Source organism: Rattus rattus, chromosome 1 (assembly GCF_011064425.1).
Source record: "Rattus rattus isolate New Zealand chromosome 1, Rrattus_CSIRO_v1, whole genome shotgun sequence".
Classification (NCBI taxonomy): Eukaryota; Metazoa; Chordata; class Mammalia; order Rodentia; family Muridae; genus Rattus; species Rattus rattus.
In genome coordinates, this window is record NC_046154.1 from 207542001 (window position 1) to 207563938 (window position 21938).

General features: G+C 39.9%; 1 protein-coding gene across 1 annotated transcript; it reads right to left on the reverse strand.

The window, feature by feature from the left end:
- Window positions 1-1348: 1348 nt before the first annotated feature.
- On the reverse strand, window positions 1349-21539 carry LOC116883872 (spermatogenesis-associated protein 1-like). The gene is given in 10 exon segments (XM_032885167.1): window positions 1349-1428; window positions 9451-9533; window positions 10075-10199; window positions 10201-10358; window positions 10484-10819; window positions 10822-11280; window positions 11364-11405; window positions 13226-13326; window positions 19005-19067; window positions 21343-21539. Coding segments are annotated over 10 exon segments (1644 nt in total).
- Window positions 21540-21938: the final 399 nt, after the last annotated feature.

Sequence of the window (21938 nt, forward strand, 5' to 3'; positions counted from 1 at the left end):
CTTTCACATATAACCAGAGCTAGCATTGAAGAATGAAAATCTTAAGCCTAGGCTTCCTCCAGCATCATATCTTTCTAACCATCAATTGCTGTGTTCTAGGAACTAGGAGTTATCTTTCTAAAATGTCACCATAAGGCTCTCAGATGCATTTAGCTGAGCACAGTAAATGAAGAGATTCTCTGAGTGTAATGGAGGAATTAACACAGATACCAGCATGTGTTGCTCTGACTCTTCGGCCATTCTGAGTTTAAATCCTTTTTTCTATGTTTGCTCTTGACGTCCAAGGAAGCTAGGAGAGTAGTAAAGCCTCCAAAGATCACCTTCTACCCTCGGCTTGAGAGTGGGGATAAGCACAATTATTTAAGGCATAGCATAAGTTGGTAAGGGACCAAGACCATCAGTGTTATTGCAAGGTGATCATCTGATTGGTAATTTAAAATTGGCAGTGTATTTGGTCTCATTAGCTACAAATCAAGATAAGCAGTTTCTAAATTGCTTTCCTCCAGTAAACAAATTCAGTGCCAATAGAAAAAAAATTTTTGATGAGGATGTTTATAGAAGAAGAGACAGCCCTAGGTATGAATACTTAAACGAACCATACTCACATGACACTGAGCAGTGGTTAGGGAAAAAATAGATATGCATATAAACATTCACTGCTGTAAGTTTCTTATTCAATTTATAATTTTAATTTATGTGTAAACATGTAATGAACTGTTTACCATATGATGATGTATTCTAAAAGAGATATACGTGCTGAGGACAAGGTGAGGAGCACGAAATTCCCTTGTCCAGCTCAAGATCATTCTGCCTTTCCCCTTTTTCTTAGAGATCTTTCATAGGAAACTTTTACAACTTAGAAATAAATTCTAAATCACTTGAAAAAATGTTTCTCAACCTTTCTAATGCTTTAACCCTTCGGTACAGTTCCTCATGTTATGGTGACCCCCACTCATAAAAGTATTTTGTTACTACTTCATAACTAAAGTTTTGCTTCTGCTATAAATTGTAATATAAATATTTTTGAAGATAGAGTTTTGTCAAAGTGGTTGAGACTCACAGGTTGAGACCTGCTGATTTAGAGTGGGGCCTAAATGGCGTCCACTAATGTCAGATCATGCCTGCAGAGCAAAAGTAGGGCAGTGAAATGCTGACTCACTCTGCCTCCTCATCTCCTCTTCTAAGTTCTCCCTGTGCGGTCCGCTGGAGATGAGTCACCATTCATCATTTACCCAGTTTATTCCAAAGGCATTTACTGAGCATGTATTCTATTCTTACCTTTGTGTTGGGTTCAGGTAAATAAGCCAGTCTATGATAGCCATAACATTAGAGAAACAATGGGGGTAAACTATATAATGATGATGAAGACGACGACGATAATGATGATGATGATGATGATGATGATGATGATGATGATCAACCAAAAACCTGAACATCAAGAAAAAAGTCTATCACTGTGGGTTTATATTTTCCAAAACCTAATTTTAATAAAGATTCTTAAATACTTTAACCTTCCTTCTAGCCCACCCACCCACCAAAAGTAGTGGAAAGGAAAGGTTAATAGAACAAAGAAGGATGTGGAGCTGTTTAGAAATAGTTCTTTGGAGCAAATCCATTGCCAGGATACCAGCCGTTCAGTTTACACAAATTAGAAGAGGCAGTTCAATCCATCTTCAAATACCTTTCACAAATCAGCAACAGGTCAATCCAGAAGAAGCCCAGAGGTTCTGAGGAAGCAGCAAGAAACCCCTGAAACACCACCAGAAGCTTTTGGTTGGCTTTCTGTCTATGAGTTGTGACAAACAATGACCAGCAGTAAGGCATACCAATACCACACAGCATTGTCCACTGTCTGCATCATATGTTCTCTCAAGTGTCTGCTCTAGCAAAATACCACATGCCATTTTTCTTGGCTGCTTCCATAAAAATACCACATCTCTCTTCTCAGGAAAACATCCTTCCATGTGTCTTCTTCAGCAAAACACCCTCTCATAAGACAGTTTCCATAAAAACATTACATGACACAACTGAGTCTCCGAAGAAACCAGAAATTTCTACTTCATATCACTATTATGAAAGAAATAAGGGGCAGGGTGAGGGGTATAGCTCTGCCGATGATTCTTATTTTAATCTAAGTCTTGCTTAAGTCAGTGACATTCTGATTTCCTGGGGACTATGTGAGCTGTGTTTTCTAAACTCATGACATGGCACATGGTAAATCCATCCCTGGTGAACTGATGAGCCACTCACTGTACTCAATTTGAAAAAGGCTAGAAAATATACAGCTATCATGTATTTTGAATGTGTTTTGAAGGAAAGGTCTGGGTACAGTAGGATAGTCTTAGCATTTGCGGTCTCCAAGAGACTGATCTTGTCCTTTCCTGCCTTCTGCTTCCTGTGAGGCCAACATGGCTGCTAGCCAGAACCTGCTAGTGTTGTTTCACGTGATGCAGACCTGATTCCTTGGGAATTAACACAGCGAATACACAGCCAAAATCCCTCTGAAGAGCCTCTGTTTCCTTTAGCCAGTAAACATGGTAACTGCCATCTCAGTAAATAAAAAACAAACTCACAGAGCCGAAACTAAGCAACAACATAGTATAAAAACAAAACCCTATTTGCTGAAAATACATCTGAAAAAGTACATGTTTTCTCTTTGTAAACATGCAAAATGCTACCAAGGTGAACAAAGACACAAGAAAAATAAAGCTTTCTGCTCTTGGGGGCAGGAGAAGAATACTGTTTTTACAGATAACTTTAAAAGTAAAATTTGTTGGAATATAGATTTTGAATGAAATTTATTGGTGAATTTTATGTCCTAAACATATTTTATGAGTTGGAATTACACCAAAAAATTCCTGGTTGAATAATCCAAAAACTTAAGAAAAAAAAACAAAACAACAACAACAACAACAAAAACAAAACGGTGTTTTGGACTAGTTTCTACCAACATTCCTAACAGCTAACAATTTGTGACATTCTCAGTTACAAAGTACTTTGTATTCAGGACATCACTGATCTTCATAGCAATCCAATAGATAGATAATCAAGACAACAACTCCTGTTTGGCTCATGAGAATGCTGAGGCCAGAGAAGTACTAGCCTTTGGCCTGCATTACAAGTGAGGAGGATCTGCTAATGAACACCTGGAACGCTCTCCTACTCTAGCTCCAGGATCCCTCATGTCTCCTGGGAAAAGTGCCAGCCATCCCAGTGAGATACGGTCTTCTGCCCAGGGCTGTGCAAGAGGAAGGGCAAACAGTTTCAGAACTCAGGCAGAACTGTCCACTGGTTAGCACAATCAGGATGGAAGTGCCTGAGAGAGGCAGCACCTAGAAGACTGAGTGTCCAAAGGAATTTTTCATGCTACTGTGGAGATTCACTCTGCTTGTTGCCCTCGTGACCATCATATTTCTCATACTCTGTGAGTTGTATAAAAACTCTAAGCGGATTTCCAGGCTCTCACTGGGCAGTGTCATTGGCACTTGCAATAATAGTGATTGATCTTTCCCAATTATTGCCTGTGGAACAGATAAATGATTTAACCCTCAGGAAGAACTTAGAGATGTCGATTGTTAGTAAAGTTAGGTTAAGATTTTGTCTGTTAGTGGCTTTAATGTAGAAAATCTTAGGGAACAATTTAAAGCTCAAAAAGGCACACTCTTGATAGCTGAACAAGGAATCCTTTGAGGTCAGGGAACAAAAACAATGACAGCCCAGCTGATGTGCCTTGCTTGCTAAAGCAGGGCTGGTGATCAATATGATGACTAATTTCTTGTATGCATTTTTGCCCTCAGCTTCCTGATATGATTTAATAAAAAAATTGTTAATGGTTAGGTATACACCCTGAGGATTTAAAGTAGAAATGACTGATCATTTTTATATAAAAGCTTACATTTGTGATTCTTTGAAGTTTTTTTATGATTACTTTTCAAAATAAATAATTAAATGATTGATCTTTTCTTTGTAACCACAAATTTCAGCCTGCCAGTAAAAAAGACTGGCTGAGAAAAATACCTTGCTTGTTTACACTTTGCTAATCTATAACGAGTTATTTAAACATGTACATGCATTGGTCCTTAGGGATAATTTGGTTTTTTTTTTACTGTGATATGTAAAAAGTTTAATCATGTAAGGGTATTGGGGAACATGTTTTTTACTTGTACTTATTATAATCATTCACTTAAAGAAAAATAGAATGTAATCACATTGTGGTTTTTATACTGCTCGAGAGATTTTGCTGGGGATGTACGCTATGGGAGAAAAGAATGAAGTTGTTGGAGCCTGGCTTTCTTCACCAGGTTTCTGTGTATGCCTGCTGTACACTAATTTCCAGCCCCATATCTCCTCCTCAGATCACTGAACACACTGCAGAGCTGGCCTCTGATGGTCTTCTCATTCATTTGATTATTCATTCACTTAAATAGCACTCATTGATTACCTTTTAAGATAAATAATAAAATGATTGATCTTCTCTTTGTGGTTACAAAGAATACAAACGTAAGTTCATTCCTACTCTCTACAGCTGTGGGAGACACTGGAGACACAGTGGTTATTGCGGCTTGAATGGAAATTGTGACTTATATGGAGTGGCACCATTTTAAAGGATCAGGATACACGGCCTCGTTAGAGGAAGTATGTCATGGGGGAAGAGGGTGAGCTTGGGAGTTTCAGAAGCCCAAGCCAGACCCAGAATCTCTTTCTCTCTCTCTCTCTCTCTCTTCCTGCTGCCTGTAGATCTGCCTGTAGAACTCTCAGCTCCTTCTCCAGCACCGTATCTGCCTGTATGGTACCCTGCTGCGAATAGACTAAGCCTCTGAAACTGTGAGCAAGCACTAATTAAATGCTTTCTTTTATAAGAGTTGCCATGGTCATGGTGTCTCTTCACAGCACTGACTAGGACAGTGGTGTGGAAATGTACTGTGTCCCTACCGCCATGATCATCCAATTCATAGTCAAGTGGAGAAGACATATGGAATGCATTACAGTAATGTAGTTCTGCTATAACTGGACACCTATGGGAGCCACGGGCCTAACCTTTGTTTATCTATTTTTGATACCATTCAATAGTCCCTTGGCTTTGCCCCTCTTATATAATAGTAACAGTTCATTGCAAATTTGGCTTAGATGCATTACATTACAGCTTTCATTACAGTCTCACTATAACCCTACACTATAAGTATATGGAGTCTATGTTGTAGACCAGTACAGAAAATTGAGTAACTTTATATATTAGGAATATATTACTGCATGACAAATTTCCATGAAACTTAGAAGTCAAAATGGCATTATCTCAGTTTATGTGGATCATGAATCTCAATGGTTTGGTAGGTTTAAGGTCTCTCTTAAGACTGCAATTAAGCCACCAGTTGGGAAAAATCATCCTTTTAAGGTAGAGCTTCAAAGGATTAACTTTCACATTCACATAGTTATTAGCAGGACTCAGTTCTTTCTAGGCTGTTGGTCTGAGAGTCCACAGTTAGAAACCATTTCTAGTTTCTTGCCAAATGGACATTATATGGGGAAGCTCACAACATGGTATATTGGTTCATCAGGCTCAAAGAGTATAAGAGCAAACAAATGAGTAAGTGAGAAAGAGGGGAGAGAGGGAAAGGGGATGAGCAAGCTTGCCTGACTATGTTTGCCATATTCTACTCTGAGTAGACCATTCTGAATGGTCTCTTAGCACTGTTCCCACATAGACACAAAGGCTTTATTCCACACTTGTACAGGAGAGACTATCGGGAAGAGAAACCATAGGCAACCATTGCAGACACATCCCACCTCACTTGCCAACAGCTCAGTTATAGAATATCAAGACATCAAGCACACATCTGTCTCATTTGCAACACTTCTGCTCCATTCACCAAGTAGCACGGCCTCTTAGGGTTCCAACATGTCCAGTTATTTGTGTGACTGTTTCTGAAGTATGCATGTGATCTGATTCGATCAAGGTATATTTTGATAGATATGTAAACCTTACTTTATAAAAGAACTGTAACTTGTAGAAATATAAATAATTCATGTATGGATCATTGTAATTTCTAGTGTTGATATCTAAAGACATTTGTTGAAGGAGCTCACATGATTCCCAAAATCACACAAGGTGGAGACTAGATGTAGATGCCCTACCTCCAAGTCCCAGAAATCCAAGTGCTAGATAGATAGATAGATAGATAGATAGATAGATAGATGATAGATAGATAGATAGATAGATAGATAGATAGATAGATAGATAGATAGATAGATAGACTGACAGAGACAGAGAGGCAGGCAGGCAGGAAGGCAGGCAGACAGACAGACAGAGAAAGAGAGAATATAGCATATTGTATGATGTTAAGACTGGGTGTGAAGCAAGAAGAAAACTTCCTTGCAAAATGAGTACAGATTTTTGCCACAAGTTAGAAGTAGAAATAAATGGTCTCTTGCCACTCAAAGGGAACACCAGTCATTCCTTTGCAGGTTACTCTGGCCTCTCTTCCTCTTCATTCCTCAACCACAGTCACTAAGAACTCCCCGATATTTTTGAGATCGACTCCCTGGTATCTACTCATGCAGCATGATTCTTGCTAAATGAACTTCTTGTCTCTGGTCTCCAGCCCTGAAGTCCATTCTATATAGCATCCCAGGTGAGCATGTTACCTTAGACCTGATCTTGAAACTCCTCTACTTTAAATCCTTTGGAGTTTCCCATTGCTGTTAGAGGACAGTGCTACTCCTTACCATGCTGGGAAGCTTCTCTCATCTGGCCCCTTCCTTTCTTGTCACTTGTCACCATTCTCATCATCATCTCTGCTCTAGCTATACTAACCTGGCATGGCCAGTGTCTCTCATGTGCCCCTCCCTCACCTTTTTTTCTTTTTTTGGCTTTCTATTTTCCCTTTTCTCTTTTGTGTCCTCCATCTTCTCTCTCTCTCTCTCTTAAACTCCCTGCCTCCCTTTCTGCAGGGTTCCTTGAACCCTGAGGGGAAGGATTTGATCATCCCACTTATGGATGAATGGTCCAAGGTTTCTCACTCTACATATTTTCTAGCTGTGGGTCTTGTATTTTTTCCCATCTGATGCAGAAAGAGGCTTCTCTGATGATGGCTGCGTAAGGTGCTGATCTATAAGTATAGCAGAATATCATTTTATTGCTATGTTTTTAGTAGAACAGTAGTATTTTACCTTGGTCACTGGTACCTAGTCTCAGGTTCTTGATCACTCAAGCTTGGGTATGGGTTCCACATTGCATACTTGGCTTTAAGTAAAACCAGATATTGGTTTGTTACTCTCACAAGCTTTGTGCTTCCATTTTTGTGCTAGAGAATCTTGCAAGCAGGACACCTTTGTGGATCAAAGAGTTTGTAGCTGGGTTTGTGTTTACATTTCTCCTTTGTTGCTTGCCAAGTAGCTTCCTCTGCCAAAGATTCTGGGACATACAGGTGAAGGCTCTATGTCGGTAGCAGCTTGACTTCTCCGTGTTCAGTTAGTTGTGTAGGTATCGTCTTCAGCAATAGGGCTTCACTATCGGTTTGTGGAAAACAACCTACAGACTTGACAACAGTCTGGATTATTCAGGGCTCCCACGGAAACCCTTTGGCCAACAACTAAATTAGAAGTATCCTATTCTCATAACTGGAAGCTTCATTTGGTGACAAAAGATTTCCAGTTGTGGCTCCGTGTTATTTTCTTATTTCATTTATATCACCTTCATATGTGTATATATTTTCAGAAACTTCTTCTCTATTAGGAGTCCACAGTATCCCTCAAATGGTATTTAATTTTAACTGTCTCCATCCATATTTCCTCCTTCATCTCCTTCTTCTTTCCACTTTCCTACTTTATCCCCCTGTTTCAGTCCCCTCCCCATCCATCCATAACTATTTATCCTATTTCTCATTCTTAGAGAGATCTATCTGCCCCATTCCCAGTCCTTTAATCTATACCTAACCTCTGTGGTTCTAAAATTTTAACTTATCATTGACTTCTCAGCTAATATCCACATATAAGCAAATATATACCCATTTGTTTTTGGGTGAATGGGATACTTCACTTAGGATTATTTTTTCCTAGTTTCATCCATTTACCTGCAAATTTTATGATCTCCCCCTTTTAACAGCTAAGTAATATTCCACCGTGTAAATGTACCATATTTTTTATATCCATTCCTCTATTAAGGGACATCTAGGTTGTTTCAAATTAATGGCCATTATGAAGAGAACAGCTATAAGCATGGGTAAGTGTCTCTGTGGTAGAGTGAAGCAACCTTTGGGTACACTCACAAGAGTGATTTAGCTAGATCTTGAAGTAGATCAATTCCCACCTTCCTTAGGAACGACCACATTGGTTTCTGTGGTGTCCACCAGCATTGGATGAGTATTTTTCCTTATTCCACACATCCTCACCAGCTTGAGCTGTCATTTGTTTTATTGAATTTGGCCATTCTGACTGGTGTAAGATAAATCTCAGAGTAGTTTTTATTTGCATTTTCCTGATGACTACAGGTGTTGAGCATTACTTAAAATGTTTCTCAGTCATTTGAGTTTCTGCTTTTGAAAACTGTTTAAGCTTGTACTGCATTTTAAATTGGGTCATTTTCTTGATATCTGGGTTTATTTTTAATTTGGTATACATTTTGGATATTAGCCTTCTATTGGATGTTTAGTTGATGAAAAATCTTTTTCCTGTTCTGTAGACTGACACTTTGTCTGAATAATGTGCCCTTTGCTATACTGAAGCTTTGCAGTTTCATGGGGTCCTAGTAACAATCTAAACTCTTATTGCCTGCCTGTCTGTTGTTCTGTTCTGGAAGTCTTGTTGAAATGAGTTCAAGGTTATTACCCATTTCTTTTTTTTTAAACAAATAATTACATTTTATTATTTCCTGAAAGAACATTGATGGAATGTTTGTATCCTTTGAACTCCAGTACATAATTCCTATCTTTTAACATGTAATCCCCTTCCAAATTAGAATAAATGATTTATCATCTATCTGTTATAATAATATATTTTCTATTTACATAGTTACTTATGACAGTAAAACTATTTACTTCTATGGTATATGTTAAGTAACTTTATATTTCTAAAATTCATTTTACATTTTTAAAATCAATACAAATTAAATTATTAGACACAAATTTGTTGTACATGTAGCTGCAATTGTTTTTAATCAAAATGTGATTAACAAAATTATATATCCTGGCAAATACACTGGTATTTACTGAAACATATGTTTTGCTAATCATTAATTTTGCCATTATACTGGTCTGTAATTTAAGTTTATTAAAAATAAGTAATTATAAAATATAGTACCACAAAATAGGTAACAAACTCAAAATCTTTAAAATAAACAGCTACTATATAGATTTATGCTATAATTTGCAATGCCCACATAAAAAGTAAAAATGAAATCTATTTTAAATTTTGTTCAAATAAATATTTAAAATTTCAAGAGATAAATGAACATACATATTGGAGATCGGAAAGGTGTACCCACTTTCCTCTGTGTCCGTTCAGCTTTTAATGTCTGTAAATCTGAAACTGCTTGTTGCCTCATCTGTAGAAAGAGGTACCTTTAAAAAGTGAACTCCATCTTATCCTCCTGAAGCACATCACGGGTGGGGCTGTCCTCATTTGCCTTGTATGCCTTCACTCTTACTAGATTACCACAGTGCGTTCCTATACTATGCATCCTGTAACAGGCTCAGCTGCTAACTACATGTGCACGAGATAATTCCATTTATGAGTATATAAAGGTCAGTTGGAAAACACAGAATAAAAATAATCTTATTTTTTACGTTAGCTTTAAAATCTCAGTGTATAACAAGTAAAACAGACGCTGACAGGACCCTGAACACAAGACTCTCAGGAAAGGACAGGTAATGAAGAAACAAATAGAATATACTTTGCGCCCAAGAAACTTCTAAGGTTCTTAAACCTTTGGTTTTCTTCATCTTGCAAACAGGAAACTTGAGGCCAACCAGCAGCTAAGTCGTTGCTCAGATGTAAAGCACAGGCTGGAGCAGCTACGTTTTGTTCCGCACACTTTGGGAAGAGTAAAGAAGTCAGGCTTCCCTGGGTTCCTGGCGTCACGTGCTCTTAACTTCTAATATGAGTTTCATTTTATCAGTATCCAATTTTCTCTTAAATTGGTCAACTGCATGCTGTACTCCAGTAATCTGGATGATAAAATAATTCTTAGAATCTGAGATGTTTTTCCAGATTCCTTGGTCGCATCTTGAGCTCCCTGGCCTCAAGCTGCATGAGCAGTTTTTTAAGGTAAAGTTCCAAATCTTCTCGAAGTTTTGTTAAAACTTCCTCCAATGATGCTGTGACTTGCTTAGTGTCAAAATATTTTTTCTTCCAGCTATCACAGGCATAATATTGTTTTGATTTATTTTGCTCAAATAGCTTTTCAACTTTTTTATTAGTTCTTCTCTAATATTTTCCAGATATTTTCGTTCTTCCTTTACTCATTTCGTTTGTTCAATAATCTTCTCTCTCTCAATTTTCAATAAAGAGGTATCCACTGATCTTGAAGAAACACGTTGAGAAGGAAATGAAGGAAAATCAATTAGATCTGGCAGGGCAATGTGCTCCTTGTCACACACCAGTTTGGCTTGCCTTCTGTTGACAGTTGTGTTATCATCCTCCTCACCCTCATCCTCATCATTATTTTTCCAAAGAAACGGACTTTTTAGGTTCTCAAAGTAATCATTTGACTCTTCTAATGATCCTGGCAACCTGGAATTCCCAAAGTGCTGCTGTGTAGGTAGACTTTCCTCAACCTTCTGATTTGATTCCTGATTTCTGAAGTCTCTCCACATATTTTCCAACCACTTGGATCTCCAGGTCCATCCGTTGACAAAGACACACTATCTGGTCTGTGGACTGTTCCGTCAATCTCCACAGTATCATTAAGGCTCTGCTGTTCATCTAAATTAACTGTCGTCGCTGAATAAACATTTCCTAAGTGATCTATCACAGGAAGCAAATATAATTCTGGTTGAAGAGCATATGGAGGAGCAAATGACTTGCGTTTCAGTTCTGAATCTTGCTTTCCCTTTACCACAGCTAAACTATTTCCAATGCATTTCAGAAATAAAAAGTTTTCTGCAACAGCATCTACAGCAAGAAACTCACCAAGATGCTCCCCCAGAGCTCGTAAAGTAAGTTGAGGAGACACCCTTATAAATCCAGCAGAAATAAAGTTGTTAATAACTTTTATTGAAATAGTATTTAATTTATAGTTCCATGATCCTTCAGGGACATAAAAAAAAACATGAAGTTCCACCAACTTCCAGCATAAGTCCTCCACTGGAGACTCATGGTTATGCACTCAAAGGGAAAACCGTCCTTACTGCACATTCTTCTTCAGATCTCTGATGAAGACGGTCGACCTGGATTGAGCGATTGACCAATGTCTCAATGGGATAGTTATCAGGTGGAGTTTTGGATGTTTAATATATCTTTCTTCATTTAAGCAACATTTAAAAAGTATTTAAATAGATTTTTGTTTGTTTGTTTAAGATAGCATTCTGGCTATTTCTGGCCCTAACCAGCCCCTCCTGATGCGGAAGGCGCCAGCCGGGCATCGGACTGCACCGCTCAGGTCGCCACCATGTCCACCTGCGCTCCGCCCCTTCTCCTCACTCGCACCTCAGAGGAGCCGGAAGCCTCTCAGGGTGCATCGCCTTCTTTTTTTTTTTTTTTTTTTCCATCTTTATTAACTTGAGTATTTCTTTTTTACATTTCAATTGTTATTCCCCTTCCCGGTTTCCGGGCCAACATCCCCCTAGCCCCTCCCCGTCCCCTTCTATATGGGTGTTCCCCTCTCCATCCTCACCCCATTGCCGCCCTCCCACCAACAATCACCTTCACTGAAGGTACAGCCTTGGCAGGACCAAGGGCTTCCCCTTCCACTGGTGCCCTTACTAGGGTACTCATTGCTACCTATGAGGTTTGGAGCCCAGGGTCAGTCCATGTATAGTCTTTGGGTAGTGGCTTAGTCCTGGAAGCTCTGGTTGTTCATATGGGGTCTCGAGCCCCTTCAAGCTCTTCCAGTCCTTTTTTATTAGAGTCAGTGTATTGGGTCTTTTGTTGAAATCTTTGCTCCATTTGGAATTGAGTGTTATATGGGGTGATAAGTATGGATCCATTTGAATCCTTCTACATATATCCATCTTGTTTGACCACCGCCATTTGATGAAGATGCCATTTTTTTTCCAGGGAATATTTCTGGCTTCTTTGTCAGAAATCAGGTAGCCATGTTTGTGTGAATTTATGTTTGGATTTTCAAATAGATTCCACTGACCAGTGTGTCTTGTCTTTGACAAGTCCGTGCTACTCTTATTGCTGCAGCTCTGTAATACAACTTGAAATTGGGGGTGATAATACAGTTCTTTTATTATTCAGGATTGTTTTAGCTATCTTGAGCTTTTTATGTTTCCACATTAAACTAAGATTGTTCTTTCAAGATGTGTGGAGAATGGTATTGGAAATTTGATGAGGATTGCACTGCATTTATTGATTGCTTTTGGTAAGATGACCATTTTTAATAAATTAGTAGTGCTTTAAGTCTCCATAATTTGCCAAAGAATGATACCCCAGGCTCAAATAGTATGTTAATGCAAAAAGTGTTTTATTCTTCAGAAGTTCAGCATGCTGGGGTATCCCATTACCAAATAGACAGAAAACCAAGAAAGCATGAAGGCCTGGTTTAAAGCACTTTAAGAGGTTCCTAGGTAGGTAACCTCTAGGTTGATCTACTGGGTCCATCTCTATGGACATTCCATTACCAGAATGGAGAAGGGAGGGCTGGAAACTTGTTGGTGGGGAGCAGTGGGGGGAGGGGCTCTAAAACTGATGCTGAGGAAACCTGGAAACCACTGTTGACCCACTATCCTTGCCTCAGGCCTAGTGACAGGGCAGCTTTTGAGGCCTGAACTTGCCTGGCATTGCTCAGTTCTTGGAAACAGATTTGGGCCTATTCTCCTTAACTGTCAAGTTGAAGCCTCTCATGAAATCAGCCCAGCTTTCTCATTCCCCCCTTTCAATAATAGGCCATCCTCCTAGATAGGTGACTTCAAGTTGACAAAACTGGGCCTTCTTAGCAGACTCTTGGTATCCAAGTTGACTCAGCTTCTGTAGCTGATCTTGTGTGGTCTCCTGGCATATCTTCAAGTCAGAGGCCTGCAATAATACTGGAACACAGTTATTTTGGGATCAACCCACCAGCACTCACCCGAGTCCTTAATCAATGCCTCCTCAAAGGTGGTGAGTGGGTTCTTGAATCCTTGAGGCAGGCATGTCCAAGTCAGTTGTCCCTTGAAGCCATTTTCAAGTCTTGCCATTAAAAGACAAATAGAAGCTGGTTTTTAGGTGCCAGAGGCAGGCTGCAAAGCTTCCAATGGATGTCAGAGACAGTTTGGTTAACAAAAGCTATGTTTACAGAAGACTGGTGCTCTCTGGCTTCTGGTCAAAAGCTGAGTAGGTCCTATAGGCTTCTAAAGGTCTAGACATTCTCTGGGGCTCTCATTTTTTCCCTGAATTACCTGGTTCACCTTAGATAAATTTGTGGGCTGTCTGGTGGCCTCTCAGAGGCCCCTCATCAGAATCCTCTCCTTATCTTTAATAGCAGTGTTAAAATCCCAGTTGGGTTGAGTCAAAGGAAAGACTGCATTGATAGTAACCTGAACTTGAGTGGGCAGCCCATTTGCTCTTAGAACCAGTTTTTGGGTGGCTTCCAGGGTCCTCTTTCTCTCCTCTGTTGCAAATGGGCCTGGAGCAATAGCTGACAGTCTTCCCAGCTTTGTAGCTGAGTTAACATGATTGACTCTAGAAGAACCGTGAGAGCTGATGGTCTTTCTAAAAGTGGGGGAGTTCTGCAACTTCCATTGTAAAGATCATTATTACAACTGACACATATGTCGTGAACTGTCTCCTCTGAGCATCTGAGGATCCTACAGCCTGGAGGGGTAAGGATGTAATAGAATCAGCCCTCTGGGAACCACCTAATATCCTTTCATGGAGCTATCAAGGATCTAACACAAGGGGAAACTGATACCAGGCATGGTAGCACAGGCCTGTAATCCTAGAACTTTGGACACAGTGAATTTAAGGCCAGCCTGGGCTCTGAGTACTATAAAAATAAATAATAATAGTAGTAGTAATAATAATTAATAATAATAATAATAGTAAAGATTTGTCCTTATCCTTAAAAAAAGAATAATGTTAAAACAGAAAAAATAGCAAAAATAGTAGGAAGAAGCTTTTAAATATCTAAGACTATCCATGAAAACACTCATACCCAAGGACATCAATAAAATTTCTCATTGGCAATCATACGTTTGAAGACAAAGACAAGTGTATTGATCATTGTCAGAGGAAATTTAAGTTGAACTATTAATCCTCTTAATGAATTATCTTATTTAAATAATTAAATCTCATTGTTCTCACAGAATAACGGAGGCCCCCAGAAATATTTGAAGGAGAAAGGACTTGTTGTGGTTCACAGTTTAAGGGTGAAGTCCATCGCGCCATGGCAGATAGAGCTGTGGGAATGGCCCACCTGCAGTAGGAGAGTGAAGCAGCCACATACACTGCAATTAGTCGGGAAGCAGAAAGAGGTGCATGCTGATATTCACCTCACTCTCCCTATTTTTTCAGACTAGAACTGTTTTAGTCAGAGTTTCTATTCCTGCACAAACATCATGACCAAGAAGCAGTTGGGGAGGAAAGGGTTTAATCAGCTCACACTTCCACATTGCTGTTCACCAAAGGAAGTCAGGACTGGAACTCAAGCAGGTCAGGAAGCAGGAGCTGATGCAGAGGCCATGGAGGGATGCTACTTACTGGCTTGCTTCCCCTGCACAGCTTGCTTATAGAATCCAAGACAACCAGCCCAGGGATGGCCCCACCCACAATGGGCTGGGCCCTCTCACCCTTGATTACCGAGAAAATGCCTTACAGCTGGACCTCATAGAGGCATTTCCTCAAGGGAGGCTCCTTTCTCTGTAATAATTCCAGATTGTGTCAAATTAAACATAAAACCAGCCAGTGCAAGTACCTTAGACAATGAGGTGATGCCACTCACACTTATGCTGGGTCTTCCAAATTTGGCTTAAACCTCTCTCAACGCCATTGTACACGTACCCACTGATGGATTTCCTAGATGGTTTTAAGTCCAGTTAAATTGATGATGAAAAATAACCATCCTGCAGGAAAACACGATGAGGGTTCCTTTCAATTACACACAAACAAGAACACCTCAGCAAATGGATTCTGCAGCGTGTATACTTAGCCAGTACTTTGTTTCACAAAGCTTCCTGTGGAAATTTCAGGCCTTCAATGAACCAACGTTTCATAAAACAGTTATGTACCATGTAACTAGGTTCTTTTTTAAGATTTATTTGTTTTATGTATATAAGTACAGTGTAGCTGTCTTCAGACACACCAAAAGAGGGCCTCAGATCCCATTATAGATGCTTATGAATCACCATGTGGTTGCTGGGAATTGAACTAGGACCTCTGGAAGAACATCCCGTGCTCTGAACCACTGAGCCATCTCTCCAGCCCCCATGTAACTCAATTTTAGTCAAGAATAGACTGCATATCCAATAGTGGCTCCATACAACTATGTTACTCTTGTATGTATGTGACTAAACTCTTGTGCCAGGAAGCCATTCGACCACCAAGGAGCCGATTCCAGTGCGACCGAAATAGAGTCTCTTTATCACAAGCTTGAGCTTGGGCTCTTCACCAACCCTGACACAGCAGGATGGGAAGGTGGAGCAGACCTGAGCCCTCATCAGGATAAGGTTTTATAGTGAATGCCAACCAAGCAAGGGGGCTTAGACCAACAGGTGGGTGCTTTGAAGCAAAACCATGAACTAAAAAATGAAAGTACGTTTGAGACAATCAGACTAATCTTTGATTGACTGTTGCTAGAAAGTAGTTAGGGAGTAACTCTAGGGTATGGACCAAGGACAAGCGATAGGGTCTTTCCTGGTACTTGAGGTACAGTTCAGGTGTAGGTCAGGCTTTTTTCTTTTAAGATGGAGGCCAGTTTCAAGATCGAGTAGGTTTAGCTTCTCAGGCTGATATGCACACCATGATGCAATCACGTGAAGAAGCATTCCTGTCATTAAGTGTGTATGTTTGTAGATAAATCAGATTATGTAAGTTTTCTGTTGTCTAGGTGGTTCCTACTCAGCCACCCTTTCAAAATCCTCCCTCTCTCTTTGTACTGTGGTTATAGCTAAATTTCTGTTTCGGTCTCTTCTTTCTTATCTTCTTTTATTTTTTCTTCCTCCTTCTTCCTTTTCTTCTGCCCTTCCTCTTTATTCTTTCTTTATGTGTACTTGTTCATGTATGTGTGTATGAACATGTATGTGCACACATATGGAGACCAAAGGACAAGATAGGACCCATCTGCCCTACTTTTTGAGACAAACTCAATGGAGCTATCTGAGTACATTAGGCTGTCTGGCTGGATCAGATCCGAGGATCCATCTGTTTCTGCTTATCCATTATAGGGATTGAAAGTGTGTGAAAATACACCCGACTTTATTTATTTATTTATTTATTTATTTATTTATTTATTTATTTAGCCTGGGTTTTTGGCAAGTTAACTCTCATCCTAATACTTGCAAGGTAAGACTTTGTGGACAGAATCATCTCCACAGCCTCTACTGTGTCTCAGCTTCTTTATCAGTTACTTTTTTTCCTGTGTCAAATAGCAAACAAGAAGGAACTCACTGGAAGAAGTTTATTTTGTTTTATGGTTTGAGGGATGGAGTCTATCGTGGCAGGGTAGAAATGGCGGCAGAAGTGGCTTATGGCTGTGGCAGTGGAAGAACATAGTGGCTAGTTATAACATGATAGCAGTCATGAAGCAGAGAGGGTGAGTGAACTGGAACTGTGACTAGCATATAAACTTCAAGGGTTGACCCCCAGTGACCCATTTCCTCCAGCTGAACTACATCTCCCAAAAGTCTTACAACTCCTAAACAGTCCTACTGTCTAGGGACAGAGCAGTCAAGCACATAGGCACATGTATACAGAGTTTCATATTCAAAATTCAACATTGTATCCCTGGCCCCATAGGCTCATGTCCATCTAATAATGGAAAACTATCTCAGTCATACTTCAAAAGTTCCCATAGTTATGTTCATGTTGGCAACTCGTTTACTAAAAATCGAATGACACAGAGAAGGTTAGTGTAGCTTCTGTGCAGAGAATTCCATTAAGCATTATATATGTCATATATGTATATATTTTATATATTACATGATATATTATACACATGTATGTTACAAAAATATTACAGTTGCAACATTACTCAAGAGTACTAAGTCTACATTTTCTTCTGAGATTTGACCCCCTGATTGTGAGCATTAAAAAATGTTACATATTTCTAACATAGATTGACACAGAATCAACATCCCCATTCCAAAATGGAGAAGAAAAAGGAAGAATTAGATCAAAGCAAAACTTAAATTCAGCAGGGCAAATATCAAACCTTATAGCTCCACATATGGCTTCTGGGACCCATGATAGTTTGGACTTTGAAGGACTTGAGTAGTCACACCTTCCAGGTCTGTTGTTGGCAGCATATGTGGTTGGTCTGTCCTTTGAGCTACTTCTGTTTGTCACCTGGAGCTTTCCTTGGTGACTGTCTTATGTGCCTAGTGTCTCCAATACCCTGGAATGCTTCACATCCACAGTTTTATTTTTTTCAACATTTTTTATTTTATTGGTTACATTATTTATTTACATTTCAAATGTTATCCCCCTTCCCAGTTAAACCCCCCTATCCCTTCCTCCTCTCCCCTGCTTCTGTGAGGATGTTCCCCCACCCACCCAACACCTCCTACCTCCAACAACTCTAACAATCCCCTATGCTGGTTCATTGAGCCTCCACAGGACCAAGGATCTCTCCTCCCATTGATGCCAGACAAGACCATCCTCTGCCACATATGCAGGTAGAGCCATCTGTCCCTTCATGTGTACTCTTTGGTTGGTGGTTTAGTCCCTGAAAGTTATGGGGGGTCTGGTTGGTTGATATTTTTGTTCTTCCTGTGGGGTTGCTAACACCTTGAGCTCCTTCAGTCCTTCCCCTAACTCCTCCACTGGGGTCCCTGTACTTTGTCTGATGGTTGGCTGCAAGCAGCAGCATCTATATTGGTCAGGATTGGCACAGCCTCTCAGGGATAGCTATACCAGGCTCCTATCAGCAAGCACTTCTTGGCATCAACAATAGTGTATGGGTTTGGTGTCTTCAGATGGGATGGATCCCTAGGTGGGGCGGTCTCTGCATGGCCTTTCCTTCAGTCTCTGTTCTACTCTTTGTCCCCATTAAAAAATGGGGTATAGAGCTAAACAAAGAATTCTCAACTGTACAATCTGGGATGGCCATGAAGCACCTAAAGAAATGTTTAACATTCTTAATCATTAGGGAAATGCAAATCAAAACAACCCTGATAACCAGTCAGAATGGCCAAAATCAAAAACTCAAGTGACAGCAGATGCTGGTGAGGATGTGGAGAAAGAGGAACAATCCTCCATTGTTGGTGGGATTGCAAGCTGGTATAACCACTCTAGAAATCAGTCTGGAGGTTCCTCAGAAAATTTAACATAGTACTACCTAAGAATCCAGCTATATTACTCCTGGGCATATACCTAAGAGATGCTCTAAGATATACCAAGGCCACATATTCCACTATGTCCATGGCAGCCTTATTTATAATAGCCAGAAGCTGGAAAGAACCCAGATGCCCTTCAACAGAGGAATGGATATAGAAAATGTGGTACATCTACACAATGGAGTACTACTCAGCTATTAAAAACAATGACTTCATGAAATTCATAGACAAATGAATGGAACTAGAAAATATCCTGAGTGAGGTAACCCAGTCACAAAAGAATCACATGGTATGCACTCACTGATAAGTGGGTATTAGACATCCACAGCTTTATATGTAGACTACTCAAGAAATCTGATCCTGTCATACATTGCTCACCTTAGCAGGTTTCTGTAACCTTGTGAAGTCTCCATGGCCCTCTCACTCTTATACCTTGCACACCTATAAAACCAGCACCATGAAGACAATTGCAATTGTGCTGCCAGCTCTTTGACCACAGCTATAGCCTTTTCCCTGTGCCTACTCTCCTGAAGCTAGGAAAAATTGCCATTTCCAGCAGAGTACCGTGAAGGCTCTGTATTTCTGTTTAGGTGTGGGTGGAAAGTCCAAGTGAATTTTTATTGGGAAGATAGTTATCACTTCAAACAGCAACAAATGAAGGATGAATAAGGAAATGTCATGTATTCATAGATATAACTCCCAAAATATGTGTCACAGGAAGCATGTTAATTGTGCCCACTCCCCCACAGCACTAAATCATCAAGTGCTTTCCCATTTAGCCTAACACTTCTGGGTTCCCACTAAAAAAGAAATACAATAAAAGTCCAGAAAAGTTAGCTTTCCAAGAGAAAATCCTAAAAGGAGAATAAGAGGGAATGTAGAAATTGGAAAGTTATGTAGAACATTTTAAGTTATAATGAACTGCGTTTTCATATCTTACAAAAACGGTAACTTCTAGACTGGGTACAATTACTTAAATATCAAACGCATTTCTAGTTTTCTATAAAAGTGTCTTGGAGGTCTGTATATTTAAATGGAATGAAGTTGTTGCTACTTTTCTACAGCAGCAACTGCATATAGAATAGGTCACGTTAAGCACAATTTAGGCCTGGCATTTCTCCCAAGCTTCACTACGAGAAAAGACTGTAAGCAGTTGGTTTCATAAACATGAGTGGGGTTTTCTACTAGAGGAAATCCACATAGAATAAAGAATGGAGATAGAAAAAGGTTTATTTTAATTTCGTTTTACATTTATTTATTGTTGTGAAGAACATCATGACACAAGCAACTTTTCAAAAACAAACAAACAAAACCCCCACTGGATTGGAGTCTTGATTATAGTTGTAGAGGGTGAGTCCTTGACCATCATGGCCAGAAGGCATGGTACTGGAGAAATAGCTGAGAACATATATATTATCCACAGGCAGCAGCAGGGGTTGGGAGAAGAGAGAGAGAGAGAGAGAGAGAGAGAGAGAGAGAGAGAGAGAGAGAGAGAGAGAGAGAGAGAGAGAGGAGGGGGGAGAGGAGAGGAAGAAGAAGAAAGAAGAAGAAGAAGAAGAAGAAGAAGAAGAAGAAGAAGAAGAAGAAGAAGAAGAAGAAGAAGAAGAAGAAGAAGAAGAAGAAGAAGAAGAAGAAGGAGAAGTAATGCCTAAGGAATGGAAGTGGACTGGAATATAGACTCACAGAGAAACACAGAGACAGAGAGAAATACAAAGACAGAGAAAGAGGGACAGAGAGATACAGAGAGGGTCAGAGAGACATGCAGAGAAAGAAAGACAGAGATGGAGACCAAGGGAAAGAGACTTAGCCTCGTGTTCACTTTTGAAACCTCAAAGTTAAGTTGCAGAGACACTATCCTTTACAAGGCCACATCTCCTAATCACTCCCCAAACAATTCCACCATCTGGGAAACAAGGGTTCAAGTACACATGCCTGTGTGGGGTCTTCTTATTTAAACCATCATGTGTGTACATGTGTGCATGTGTGTATACCATGGTATGTGTCTGGAAGTCAGAGAACAACTTGGAGGAATCAGTTTTTTACTTCCACTTTGTGGGTTCTGGGGATTGAACTCAGATAACTGGGTTTGGTGGCAATTGCCTTTAGCTGCCACTCTATCCTTTTGGCCTGTGAAAAGGTTTCCTGAAGAAATGAAGGAAGGCGTATTCTAAGCATTCAATTTTTGGCATCCTCCATTGTATCATATTCTTCTGCGCTTTGTAATGGCTAATCTTTTCTCAAGGCAACTGCATTCAGTGTATCAAGTTTTGCAATGGCCTCATCAAAAGCTATTTCAGCCAGAACGCAGTCAGGCAAGCCATGGGTTGTAAAATAGAAAAAAAGTTTAGAACCATTCTCGGGTGTTAAAAAGAGAATATTGTATCTCTTTATAGATTATATCAAATGCCTCTTGAGAAAGCTCCTTAGGAATTATCTATCATTTATTTTGATCATCGTTACAAGCAACTTGAGTAAGGTACTGAAAACAATCTCTACTTTCTTGTAGAAGACCCCACTCTCTGGGTAAGTTACACTGGTTAGTTAGTCAGAATGTCTCTTGGCATTATGATCTGCAGTACTCCCACCAGGATGGCACATTAAGCTCTCCTCATGGCATTTCAAAGATGGCTTGCAACTCCAAACTCTGCTGTACTTCTTCCACCAACCAGGTCCAGAGGCCCGAGAGCCACACGGCCAGGCTTATCCCAGTGCTGACTGCATTTCTTGGTACTGGTTTTCCACACTGGTTACTTTTCTCAGCGCTATAACTAACTGCCTGACATGAAGCAGCTCGAGAGGAGAGAGGTCTCTTGGCTTATGGTTTGAGGGGCTGCAGTGTTTCATGGTAGAGAAGACAGGTCCATAGGAACTGTTCCTGGCTGTCGGAGGAAGTGCGAGGTGACTTTCCATCATGTCTGCAGTCAGGATGCTGAGAAAGTGACTGGACCAGAACTAGGCTATAACTTTAAGTCTCTCTTCCCTCCCCCAAGCAATGACTCAATTCCTTTTAGACCCCACCTCCCAACATTTTTGTACTCTTCCCAAACAACAATGTCACGTGGGACTGTGAGGGCATTTCACATTCTGATGTAACAGCTTCCAGTGTGCAGTGCCCTTTTTTCTTAATAAACACTTTGTCATGACTTAACTGGTCTTTCCTCAAAAGAACATTTAAACTTTTTAACAAGTCAGTTTCCTTGGTTTTTAATGGATGAGATGTTACTAGTTTCCTATGTTATACTGAATCATTACAAATTTAACAATTCAAGACAACATAATTGTATTTTGTCATGCATTTTCAGAAATTAAAAG